Source organism: Centruroides vittatus, unplaced genomic scaffold, assembly GCF_030686945.1.
Source record: "Centruroides vittatus isolate TY-2023 unplaced genomic scaffold, ASM3068694v2 contig_884, whole genome shotgun sequence".
Taxonomy (NCBI): domain Eukaryota; kingdom Metazoa; phylum Arthropoda; class Arachnida; order Scorpiones; family Buthidae; genus Centruroides; species Centruroides vittatus.
Window position 1 is genome coordinate 2,415,344 of NW_027122576.1, and position 14,217 is coordinate 2,429,560.

At 30.8% G+C, this 14,217-nt stretch overlaps 2 protein-coding genes across 2 annotated transcripts in view; one reads left to right on the forward strand and one right to left on the reverse strand.

Moving 5' to 3' along the window:
- LOC136983714 (cilia- and flagella-associated protein 77-like) overlaps positions 1–14,217 on the reverse strand; it is a 233,549-nt gene that overhangs the window by 4,864 nt on the left and 214,468 nt on the right. The window lies entirely within an intron of this gene.
- The window catches only part of LOC136983693 (ATP-dependent DNA helicase DDX31), a 42,749-nt gene that overhangs the window by 2,123 nt on the left and 26,409 nt on the right, over positions 1–14,217 (forward strand). The window contains exons 2-5 of the mRNA XM_067280506.1: positions 3,905–4,098; positions 4,179–4,254; positions 5,027–5,141; positions 8,594–8,703. Of these exons, the coding sequence (XP_067136607.1) occupies positions 3,905–4,098; positions 4,179–4,254; positions 5,027–5,141; positions 8,594–8,703 (495 nt within the window). The remainder of the gene's footprint in view (positions 1–3,904; positions 4,099–4,178; positions 4,255–5,026; positions 5,142–8,593; positions 8,704–14,217) is intronic.

The following is a 14,217-nucleotide window of genomic DNA, read 5'->3' on the forward strand; positions in this document are numbered from 1 at the left end:
ACTAGCTATTACATTACAATTAGAATTTTAATTATCAGTTTGTAAAATAGATGTTCTATAGTTCTTTTCATGGCATGTATCCATCTGGATGTTAATAAAAAAATTGCTCTCCAGAAATGTAGAGCAGCTTCAAGTGTAATAGAATCTGTATATGTTAATGATGGATATAGATAGCCAATCAGTTTTCGTGATCTAATGTTTTCGACTTCCACCAGAAGTCTTCCTCAGGTCTTTACTGTTGCAAATTTGAACAGATGAAGATATTCTAGTTCTGGAATGCTTTTTGAGATTTCATGTAAAGATCTAATGTAGTCTTGTATTAACATTTTCAATGAAGTTGAAAATATTAGTGTAAGACTGAAATTATCTGATGGAAGAAATGAGTAAGGCTATAGTTTTGTCATATTGTGAACTGAGGTTCCAGCTTGAACATTTGAAATGATTAACTTTGGATGTTGGATGAAAACTTTTTATATCAAGCTATTTATAGAAGTACACCTAATCAAACAGTTAAGATATTTAACGACAGATTCATGTAAAAATTAATAATTTGAACCAAAAATGATATTACGAAGTTTTATAGATTTTTATCTTGTAGGTAGGCAATTACAGGAAATCCTCATTAATTCAAAATTGGATAGTTTGAAATTCCGTTAGTTCGTAACTGTACTGTTTGTCCAAGCCAGGGATATAGAGATTTACATATTAAGGAATTCAGTTAGTTTGAAATATAGCTACTTAAAAATTCAAAGTGAACATTCTGTCCAAGCTGTGTTATGCATATGTTAACTCATTTGTTTAGATTGAAATACCTCCATACTATAAGAGAACAATAGACCAAGAACAACTCTAATCTGGTCAATATGGCTTTACTTTTACAATACCACATTTTTGGATGTCACCTTACCCATGGACTACGCTTTTTTTCTCTTTCTCATAAAATATGGCTGGTTTTTGGCAAAGGATTGCAAGATTGGGCTATAAGTAGTAGATTGCAATATTTGTAGGGCTCTAGGCAACAAATATCTACAGTTAGGTGACTTACTACTTTTTGGGCCACTTTAAAAATAATTTAGGCTACATTTCAAGGAATTCTGTTTTACTTTTATAAAACCTATCTGGCAACTTGTGAGGTTCTCACCAGATATTTGCTGTTTACCTTCACATTTATATTATTATTATTAATTATTAATTATCAAAAATAACATTCTGTATATGTAGCCATATTTTGTTTGCTTAATAAATTACATCAGTTGCATGACGTTTGACATATTGTACAGATATATGTAAATCTCAGATAATTTGAAGTTGTGATTATTTCATTCCTTGAACTTTGAACTAATGAGGATTTCCTGTAGATAGATCAATTATATGTAATACTGTATTTTACGGACTATAAGATGCACTTTTTTCTTCGAAAAATTGCCTCCAAAATTCAGGTGCGTCTTATAGTCCATAGCATCTTATAGTCCGTAAAATACGGTATTTTTTAAAAAATTGCTTAAAAATTAAGATGCATCTTATAGTCCGTAAAATACGGTATATATAAGATGATGGCACATAAAATGAATGCTAGTTGGGCTGAAATTTTAAAAAATTGTAGATCTTTAAATTACCACTGTCATCTGCCTGCCTGTCTGACCCTTAATCTTGGGACTGGTGCTAGATAGATGAAAGTCAAGATTGGATATGGAAGGATTAGGGGCAGGAGATCCTGACTAACTATATGCAATCTTCTGATCTACACTGGAATCATGTGAATTCATTAAAAAATTTTCTCCTTAATGGAGTTACATAGATGACTGGCTTATCTATTGTTATCAAGAAAAGTATGTTGTACAGGGGCAAGATGCTAATAATTTGAGACAGAGAACATTTGCAATCCAGCATTGTGATGATGTCATAATAAAATAATTGCTCATTAAACTTACATTTAAGTGAAATGAAACTGTTCTGAAATTTGAAAATTTCAGGGTTTATTAAAATATCAGGTCAGTCCATAAGTCCATGTGCATTTTTGACCTTGAGAAAAATCTTGTTTTGCTGTTGAAAATGTCAGTCTAATGTGATAATTTTTACACTGAAGTGTTAAATTGGATCTCATTCATATAATACTGTTCAGAATTGTGAACATTTCAGTTGTTTATTTTCCTTAAAATGGAAGTAACCAAGACATGTTTTATACTTTTTATTTTTAAGTGGTGAGAATGCTACAAATGCAGCCAAAAAAATAAATACTGTAAATAATCAAATCGTAATTAGTGTAAGGACTGCGCAGAAGTGGTTTGAAAGATTTAGAAACAATGATTTTAGTGTGGAGGATAAGGCTTGTACTAGAAGACCCGTTGACTTTGATGATGATGCTCTCTCTGCACTAGTTGAAGCAGAACCATCTTTAACAGTTGATGAAATTGTGGAACGTTTAAATTCATCCCATGGAACTGTTCATAGACACCTACAACAAATTGGAAAAGTTTCAAAACTAGGAAAATGGATACCACATGCATGAACTATCAATAGCTAACCGACAACAATGTGTAAACATTTGCACGTCTCTTTTATCCCGTATTGCTTTAGAACCTTTCCTTGATAGGCTGGTTAGTGGAGACGAAAAATGGATCCTCTATAATAATGTGACGAGAAAAAGACAATGGATGGATCGCGACAAGCAGCCAAAACCGACTGCAAAAGGTGGGTTGCATCCAAAAAAAAATTATTTTGTCTGTTTGGTGGATATGTCAGATGTAATTCACTTTGAGCTGTTAGAACCTAATCGAACAATTACAGCTCAAATGCGTTGTGAGCAATTAGAGCGTTTAAATGAAAAATTGAAAAAAAATTGACCGTCGTTAGTGGACAGAAAGCAGGTTCTCTTGCAGCATAACAATGCCAGACCACATGCTGCAAAAATAACTGTACAGAAACTTGAAAGCTACAACTGGGAAATTTTACCTCATCCACCATATTCGCCAGATATTGCTCCCAGTGATTATCATCTTTTTCGCAGTTTGCAGAATTTTTTAAAAGGGAAAACTTTTGAGGATGAGAACAATATAAAAAAGGCTATTTCTGAATATTTTGATTCAAAACCGAAATCATTTTACGAAGACGGGATTAAAAAGCTACCATCAAGATGGCAAGAAATTGTACAAAATAATGGTGAATACATTATAGATTGAAATAAAATTTAATTAAAATTTTTTGCTGCTTTTTTTGTAGATAAAAATACACATGAACTTATGGACTGACCTGATAATAGTAATAATTCAAATGTTAAGTTTTATAATTTAAATTGTAAGTAAATATATAGTATGATATACAATAATTATATTATATATACAGAATAAATTTACATAAAGCATAAAAAACAATATAAATTTTTATTCTTGTTAATTTTATAAGTCATATATTACTGTCTGGATAACTGAGATGGTTAAGATATCAGTCTAACTACTCTGGGGGACCCAGGATCAAATCCAAGTAGTCAAAAATTCCTAGGAATTTTTTGGGTATGGTTTGTCTTTAAATGCGTGAGACCTTGTTCCTTACCAACTGGCTTCTTTGTTTTGGGCCTGGCATGATAGGCTTGAAAAAAGTGCCCTTTGTACCCACAGGACAGAAAAAGTAAAAAAATTGTCATATATTAAGTGAATATCATCATTTTTTCATTGTCATTCCATTGATGATAAAATATTGAAATTTAGTTGACAAAAATAGTTTTGAATGATTTTTCACTCTTCTATATGTAATGAAAACTCAAAATAATGGTACAAAATACTAGAAAATAATTAAAATATACTGTAATTATAAATAAGATAATACATTTATATTTGATATATTAGTAAAAATCATGTTTTTATACAATGTTCTAAATGATATGTGAATTTGTTTTAAATAAATATAGAAAAGTGAAAAGTTAAATGTCGAAAATGTCACTAGTAAAAAGAAACCATTGAGAAAAAAGAAAAAGGCTCAAAATATTAAGGTTGACAATACAAAAGTTAAAGAGGGAGAGAGTAAACCAGTTGAAGAAAAGTTATCGACGCAAGTTATTTCATCTCTATTTAAACATAATCCCGAAATTCCAAATGTAAAATTGTAAGTTGTTATAAGCTAATAATTTAAAAATTAAATAATATATTCTGATTTAAATTAAAATTTAATTTTATAATTATTAGATTAGAAGTTAAACAAGTAGAAGAACCATTATTTTCTAATGAAGAATTCAGCAAGTTATCACTTCATCCTCATTTGGTATGTTAATAGTAAGAAATTAAAAAGAGATGTATATTATAACTATAAAGTTTCCTTTATTATTTATTAATCACATATTGATTTCATAAATTTTGATGAAATAAAAATAGTTTAAGAAAAACAAATTTCAAACATCTTGGTAAAATTAGTTTTGTTATTTACATTTTAATTTAACTTGTTCATTTTCCTGTTTATTTCTTAAGAAAAAATAACATTCCAAATTACAGTCGACTTAGCATAAGTCGACACCCGGATAACTTGACACTCATCGGTTACGTAGTCAGTTTTTTGTGGTCCTGGCCGACTTACATAGGCATTAATGTTATTAACCTTAAAAAGCTCAGTTTATTCAACATCGTTTAACTCTTCACTACTGGATAAATCAACATACTTTTTCTGTTTCACACTTTTTAGAATTCTGATAAGGCGACTCCCCCCCCTGAAAAATGAGTTCACACCACACAGCTTATTGTACGGTGTGAACTCATTTTTTCAGGAGGGGAGTCGACTTATCAGACGTCTAAAAAGTGTGAAACAGAAAAAGTATGTTGATTTATCCAGTGGTGACGAGTTAAACGATGTCGAGTAAACCGAGTTTTTTAACATTAATAACATTAATGCCTATGTAAGTCGGCCGGGACCACAGAAAACTGACTAATTAACCTACGGTGTCGAGTTATCCAGGTGTCGACTTTGCGGAGTCGACTGTATTTTTTAATATGATATATCTTCTTATATCACAAAAATATTTAATGCAGTTTGTTTTTATTAGATTACTTGCCTGAGGGATAGGTTTTCAATTACAAAGATGACTTCTGTACAACAAAGAACAATTCCTCTTATACTGAAAGGAAAGGATGCACTTGTCAAGTCTCTGACTGGTTCAGGTATTTAAATGTCATTTAAATTCTTCCAATAAGAAAAACCAATACCAAACATTAAAATCAAATAACACAATTATATGGGGTCTCTGTAATAAATTGAGACAGTCCCTTTTTGATTACATCAGGATAACACCACTTGAGTTTTATTGTTATTGGGAATTGACAAACTCAATCCACATAATGGGAGGTTTTACCTTTTGACATATACAAAGCATGAATATTAGAGGTATAAGATGGGAAATCAACTTTCCTTTTCTGTTTCAATCAAAAAATGTATTCTAGTTAAATATGATCAATATACATTGGGAAAATTTGCATTTCACATAACTTGCAGACAATTTGCATAATAAGATATGAAAATAGAGCAATTTGAGATCACACCAAGTATAATATTCTATAAATACATATTCAATTAAAATAATTGGTGCACTCACCAGCATGACTGATCACAAAGCATCTTCAAATTTGTTAACTTTTCCTAGTCAGTAGTTTGAGGAAAGAAATGCTGAAAAAAACATCTTTATTGGATGCTTTTTTCATAACACGCACAAGGATATTTTTCACAAGACAGACAATTGAGGATTTCTGTTTACAGCAATGACAAACAAAGATATCAGTTGTTCTCTTTACTCATTTCTTGCTTGAAGGAAGAAATGAGTAAAGAGGAAGTTTTCCTCCTGGGAAAGTTTTTGTTTTCTGGTTCTCATCTCTCTCTCAATTTACAGATATCTTGAATCACAATTAGCCAATTCTGATTTTTATAAAGGAACAGAATTGCTTATTTGGTTATTAATATACAGTTTAATAATTAATTTTTCCTCTTTCTTTTTCATATTGATATAAATGTTGAACCCAGTATCTATTAATTGCCTAATTGTTCATATAAGTCATCCAACCTTGTTGTCATTGTGATGAGGCCAATTTCACAATTGTTATTTGAAAAATTGATATTAAACTGATAGATATTGAATGGTGTGATCTGCTAATGAAAGATATGCTTTTTAACAATTTAATTTGCAGTTATATTATTTACAGTATGAGTAACATGTTTTGTGTCTATTTTTCATATATTTATTTGTAATCATAAAGATGTATTAATAAAATTTTCAGAATGATAAGTATATACTTATCATTCTGGAAATTTTATTAATATATTTTTAATTGTGCTGTCTCTAGAGGGAAGTTTGTAACATTTTACATATTAAAGCAGATGAGAACCTTCAATTAATGGTAGACTTTATTGTAACACTGTAACATTTCTGAAGTGTGAAATATGAAGACATTTTTATTATATTTTGATAAATTTTTAAGTATCTATATATATAATCGAGAAGAGTTGATAATAATAATAATAATAATAATCAGTGCAGAGCCCAAATGGTTAGGGGTTGAAAGTTGAAATTTGGTACACAGTTAGGGTACGTCACGAGAATGCACACTAAGAAGGGATTTTTCAAAATTCCTCCCCACAGGGGAAAGGGACAGGAATAAGGCTTAACACTTCCATCGACAATGGAAGTGTTACATAACAATGGAAGTGTTAAGTAACAATGGAATTGTTAAGAGAAAGCAACGTGCAAGACGCAGATGCAGTTTTTTTCATTTTTGCGGGAAATCGAACATATTTTTAGACCCATCTAAAAATTGTCAGGAAACGGGGATCCCAATTCTTGCATTCTATGAAAACGGGTAAGGTTGACTATAATGTAATAATCTTAATTATCACTATCGTTAATTTTGCCCGAGCAATGCCAGCTAGTAAAGATGCTGCTAAACCTGCTAGTAAAGATATATTTTCAATATGTCTCCTTGATGTGAATTAGAGCAGCCAGTTGAAGGCCAAGAAGTTTAGCTGTCTGTTTTACTTCACTGTATATATGTATATATATATATATATACAGTGAAGTAAAACAGACAGCTAAACTTCTTGGCCTTCAACTGGCTGCTCTAATTCACATCTATTAACAAATAAAATTTTTCCTGTTTATATTTAGTTATGTAGTTTTGCTCTTAATATTGTAAATTCTTATTTTAATTTCAAAGATCAAATATTACAAGTTTTCTCATTTTTTCAAACATGCAGTATATACAATTTTTAAATTTTTAACCATGTTTCTTTTGTATACTTAACCACCCTCCAGACATATCTTAAATTGATTTTATCTGTTGTATTTAAAAATAAAATAATAAATGTTGGTCATTTGTAAAAACTTAAGCATTATTTTCAAACTGTAATTAAAATTATATTCAATATTGCTGAAAGATTTATAATTAATGTCTTTAGTGTTTTCAATGTATATTAATAATACATCATAAAATGAGCATAAAAAATATGTCTCAATGTTTTCTCTTAGAGAACAATTTTATTATTTGTTACGTGACTTTGCTAAATTATTGTCACTGATGTGAGGGATCCTGATTAAATCTGGTTTATAGACATGATTTTTGTTGATAATGTGAATCAAAATCATATTTCTATTCATCTCTACTGATTGATATTATTGAAGATCATATTTGTCTATCATCAACTGGCTTTATAGTTTGTAGAATGCTGTCTCAAATTAATATAGCTACTTAAAATTTCATATTAGGAATTATTTGCAGATTTTTCTAAAGCATCCTATTTTTTGAATAATTCTTTAGACAAAAATCATATGGATTTAATTGTAAGTTTATCTTGCAAGATATGAATATCTTTAAACAATAATTCTTTGAACTAATTTTCAAATTTAAAATGTAAAAATTTATAGTTTTATCAATATCACCTTTTCAAATTACTGGAGCAATCAAATAAAAACAAAATCTTTAAATACCAGTAACAGAACTTTAAAGAAAACTCTAAATGTTTTCGGCCTTCACTGAGGCCTGCCTCAGATTTTTAACGAAAAAGAATTCCCAAATGGAATGTTAGGATGATAATATTTGAAAAATCAATTTTGAAAATTTTGAATACGTCACAACTTAAGCCAAATTTAATCAGTAGATAGACTAAAAATCTTAAATGTATGACCGTGTCACACATATACATTTTTAAGATGTATTGCAGTCTTTAAAGTTAATACACTTGCCAGTCAGGCTGGCTTTATATATTTTCAAAGTCTCCAGGCTATGAATATGGTCTGTTTGATAGGCTTGCCTAATTAACTTGATTTTTGGAGGACTGCATGCATGTCCGGGTCTGTGGCATACTGGTATTTAAAGATTTTGTTTTTATTTGATTTATAGTTTTAAAATATAATTTATTTAATGAACTAGTTAGAAATTTTATGCAACGCTAGGCATTTTTTTTATTTAATTTCAAATTGTTTAAATTAATTAAACATTATTTAAATTCTGAAGCTATTCTTTTTATCAAACAATAACTTAAAATGAACTCTGCAAAATTGTATGTATTAAAATTTTTAAGCACATGATTTATAAAAAGAATTTATTTTTTTGTAATTGGTTAATTTCAGGTAAAACTCTTGCTTATGCAATACCAATTATGCAAAAGTTACAAGCTATAACACCAAAATTAAAGAGATCTGATGGAATCTATGCTATAGTTATTGTACCTACAAGAGAGGTTTGATATTTATTTATTTATAAAATGTTTCTCTTTAAGTTATTAATAGTTTTTAATAATCCATGTTTACAGTAGCTTTTTGTTATATCACTCATTTGGATATATCACGCGTGTTTTGTCTTCCAAAAATAAAAATGCTGTGGCCAATAATTTTTAAAAAATCAGTTGCCATTGAATTTCTACTATCATCCAATCATCATTCTTGAAACTACATTATGTGAAATACAATTTATAAAAAAGCAAGTTGGAATGAAAATTAGAAATAGACAAAACAGGTGGATTGTATCTGTCCATCTGTCTGGCTCAGCTGAATGGTGATGTCATAACTTTAACTCTTTCAATGTATGTTCTGTCTGTGATGTCATTACTTTATTCCTGGAAGCTCCTCTTGTTTCCTCGCCCACTGCAGAGGTCATTGTCGCACTGTACATTAGTTATATCGTGTCATTCGATGTATCACTTATTTGGTTTGTCTCCTGACACTTGCATGCTCACCATTGTCCAAGTGGGTAGCATCACTGAATGCCAATAGTTAGTTGCCTTGACACGCCTTGCCAACAGGTTTGTCATTTGGAGTTTTTTGGGTTTTCTTCACATTTGTAACACCTAAGTAGGGGTCAGTTTCCCATAGAAAGTCTTTCTGGGAGGCATCCCCTTTTCCACGTGTTGCATGCCGTATACAAATAAAACCAAACTCAACATATGCTATAACAAGAGGCTACTGTATTTTAATATTAATTATAAGTACTCAGAAATACAGTAGATTCCAATTATTAGCCCAGTTGGTTAGTAGGACATGCTGCATATTAGGACAAAACATTCAAGAATGGAATCAAATCCTACTATTACTTTGCCTACTGGCCTGAAATGTCACTTAGTAGCCCTGCTGGCATAGTATTTTTCTTGGAAAACTAAACAAAACAGACACAAATTTGTATATTTTCGGCTTTTCATATGCAACCTCCATCCGGTTTCCTTTATCAGCTGTCAATCATCATTAAGAAACACAAGAAACCTTTTAAGAGTGCAGGCCTTGTCTTCCCCTTTCTCATTCAATCATGTCAAATTGGCTCAACCATTCATACGAACCACATGTTTCTGCAAGGTGTGTACTGCTGTCATAGAAAATGATAAGACAAATTCTCAGAAATTCTTCATTCCCTACCTCACATCCCCATCTCACTTTAGTCTTTGTGGCCATTAACTGTCTGGAAGGCAGATGGAGCACTTGTCCTTTGGTTCTTTAGTGTTCGATTCAAGATGCCACAGATGGAATTGACGCTTGCTAAGAAAATTGATCTGCTAGATCAAATCAGAAGAGAACCTTCTAGCACTAGCTACCAGCAACTGGCAGAGATCACAAGTGTGTCCAGAAACAATCTCACACTTGATAAAACAGGAAGACAAACTTCAAAAAGAATGGACATCCTGTGAAGGAAGCCAAGGAACAATCCAGAAATGGAAACATGAGGGCAAGGATCCAGAAGTTGACGCTCTCAATCAATGGTTTGCTTGCTGTAATTGTGAAAGGTGTTCATGTCAGTGGTCCAATGCTCAAATGTCAAGCAGAGGTCCTCACTAAGAAGCTGAATCACCACAATTTCAAAGCAATAGATGGTTGGTTGTCTCAATGGAAATCGAGGCATGAAATCAAATTTAAGAAAGCTCATGGTGAGAAGGAAAGTGCTGACACTGCAAGTGCAGATGAATGGAAAAACACCAAATTGCCCAAACTTCTGGAGAAGTTTACTCCAAATGACATCTAAATGCAGATGAAACTGGACTTTATTATCGTGCTATGCCAGATAGTTTGTTGTGATACAAACACATTGCTTTGTCTGGTTCCAAGAAAGCAATGGATCGCATAACCATGCTACTCAGACTTGTCAGGTGGTGACAAATGGAAGCTGTTGGTCATTTTGAAAAGTGCAAAGCTCCAATGTTTTAAAGGTCTTCAAATGGACACCTTGCATGTGGTTTACCATTGAAACAAAAATGCATAGATTACTTCTGAACTTTTCAAGGAGTGGCTTAAAACATTGGATTGAGAACTAGGATGATGCTCAAGAAAAGTTGTCTTGCTGTTGGACAACTGTGCTGCACATCCTCATTTGAATTTTTCTGAAAAACATCCAGATTGAATTTTTGCCTCCCCAGACCACTTCTTTGATACAGCCAATGGACACAGGGATCATAAAGAACTTGAAGATGTGTACTGTGGACAACTGGTAAATTTTATTCTCCAAGCAATTGAAGAAGATCTACTAACATCATCTTCAACTGCTATCGAAGTTAGCTCAAAGGTCAACATTTTACAAGCAATCCAGTTCCTAAGTGTTAGTTGGCAGAAGATAAGCAGCAAGATGATTCAAAACTGCTTTGTTCACTGTGGTTTCAAGCACTCCGACTTGGCAATGCAAGCAGTGGCAATGATGTTAATGCAGAAGTGCAACAAGTCCAACCAATACAATGAGTTTTTATGAGTTGGCAACAATCTTCAATGCCACGAAGAAAATGAAGATCTGGAAGACAGGATTGTAGCAGAAATCACGACAAAACATCAAAAGATCTCAGAAGACGAAGAAAGTGAAGAAGATGACATTCCTGAGCCTGAGCCAGTAACAAGCTGCAATGCCAGAAAATTTATCGATGGACTATGGCACTACTTCATGCTGGAAGGCAATGAAGGCAGTCCTATGTCTGCACAGGATATCTCTGCAGATTTTGTTTTGGTGCAGTCAATCTAAAGAAGACATCAGGTTACACTGTATAGATTCCTACAATAAATCTGGTAAGAACACTTAATCATTCTGTATGACACAGCATAAGGGCAATGCATGTGAAATTAAAGATTAGCAAGAGAATTTTCCCATTTTCTAGATTGTACTGCAGTGATTTTTTTTTTGTACAGAAATAATTTCTTATGATTAAAATAGTTTTATTGTGCTCAGATGTTTGTTTTATTGGTGAGAACACATGTTGACATAGCTCTTTAACATAACTTATTATATCATATCTCAGTTGCAAGGAGGATGTTTGTTTAGTACTCCCACTGTTTTGTAGTCCCAAAAAGCTCTGGTGTCAATGCTGTGCTATTCAGTGGAATTACATGGAACTGTGCTTACATGTGACATGTTGAGGTTTTCCTGCTTTGATTAGAGCATTAGTCATTGTCTTTATTATAGTTTGTAAGGTTCAAATATCTGTTTATTTGCATCTTTAGTGACAAAAATATATTTTTAAAATTATTCTGCTATATAATTTTAGAGTCATGAGCTGGCAAAATAGAATGAGAAAGATAATTAATTTAGACATTAAGAAACAAATAATTTCCATGCAAGAAAGTGGAAAAAGTGTAGGAAATCTGATTGTTGAATATGGTATGACTAAATCAATGATCAGTATAATTTAAAAAAAAAACAAGGAAGAAATAAAAAGTGCACAGGTTGCAAAGGAAATCGCTACATTAAGCAAGGAACAAATGGAAACTTACCTGTATAGTGTATAAAAGTTAAATAAATTAATTTTATATTATTTTTTACACACATTTTTGATTATGCAGTATATTTTTCCTTTTAAATGATTACATTAGATGATAACTTTGCTCTAGGCTGTGGACTTGGAACATATTACACTTAAATAAATATATTTCTATATGTGCTATAACAAACACATGCTATAATGAATGATATTCTAGAATCAATTATGTTTATTCTAGCATATCCCACTGTATATATACATAATACATGGTATTGTATGATATGGTATACACCATACTATTGATATATATCATATGTAGTGTACACTATATTTACAGTATATATATATACACACTATACTATATAGTGTATATTTACACATAAGTATATACTACATGTAACTCTTGATATTCGCATGTTTAGTATTTGTACTTTTGATCATTCATGATTGTAAAGTTGTGACCAACCACATGACTATTTGTGAAACATTTGTTATTGTTACCTTTTTTGATGGAAATGTGAAACACCATTGGTCAAAAGAGACTTTTAGGATACGATGAGAATCTTCTAGGAGTTTGTGAACTACAAAAAATAGTACTTGAACCTGAATCTAGAAATGTTCTTTTCAGATAATATGCTTTTTGATTAATTCAGACAATATAAAATTATAACTAATATATTCAGTATGTCCTACATTAATAAAAGCATCATATTTAACCATAGATTATTTTCATATAGTAGCATTCAAAATGAGCAGAACTAGCTTATATTACTCCTGCTGAAGCTTTGGGACTTATTGACACGACTTTCATTTATCCAAATTATCATTAAGAACAAGTTAAATAAATATTGCATATGAAAAACATTGTATAATAAAATATATGAAAAAGTAAATTTTATGAAAATTAAAATACAGCATCTGAATGTTTTACAGATAAATTATTAAAATGGTTTGAAATAATAATGAAATTAACTGTAATAAATAGTTAATTTTTATTGATGATGAAATAAAAATATGTTATTAATTGAAAATTTGTTCTAGAAGGTCGCATTTGTTTAGTTGAGTACTGAGTGACTTTTTTTCCAGAATTTGTGTTCGAATACCGAATTATTTGAGTACCAAGATACTGCCGTAATTTTGTTTGTCATTTTATGAATGATTGCTTACCTATGGTTAAAATAAGTTTATAAAGATTAATAGCACTTATCTAAAAATGTTTAAATAAACTTTATAAATACAAAGATTAATGTACAGAAAGAAAACATAGTGATGCTGTTAAGGGCTAAAGTCTGAAAGCAACGACAATGACACCCGGTCAATAGGAAAACTAGAACAAGGAAAAAAAAATTGCACTATTGGTTTTCATTAAAGTAAACCTGACGAAAGGCACAAAACAGATTGAAAATTTCAATATTCTAAAATCTGTGGACAAATTTGAGACATGCATGCTTGCTTAAATAAGAAAAACCAAGTAACTTAGTTTACACTTAAAAATTGTGAAATTTTGTACAGAGGATTCCCCAAACCATGTTAAAGTGAAACTGTTGTATGAGGGATGCTTGTACTATCATAAAGTGTTATCCTATTACATTAGAGAATTTGGATTCCAAGCTAATCTAGACCTCATAATTTAGCACGCGTATTATAGAACAGGCACCATTTCTCATCCATGTTGGCCAACTCCATTGTCTGTTAGATTTATAAATAATGGATATTAGTTTGGTTGGCCATATATTTTTAATGTGCTGCACTCCTATTAACTAATCAACCAAACTACCTGTACTTATCATGACTGTTAACATGTATCATATATAGTATTTTTAACATCCAAAATATAAACAAAAATTTATTCTTAACTTAAAAATTTTATTTATATTACATTTTGTTTTTTTTTTTTTATTAATTTTTAAATAGAATTATTGGCTTTAATTAGTTATTTTAATAACTTTAAAGTTTAATTTTAATTGAAATTTTACTTGTTATATTTTATTACGAATTTGCATTGACCATAGTAATATATTCTGTATTATTTCA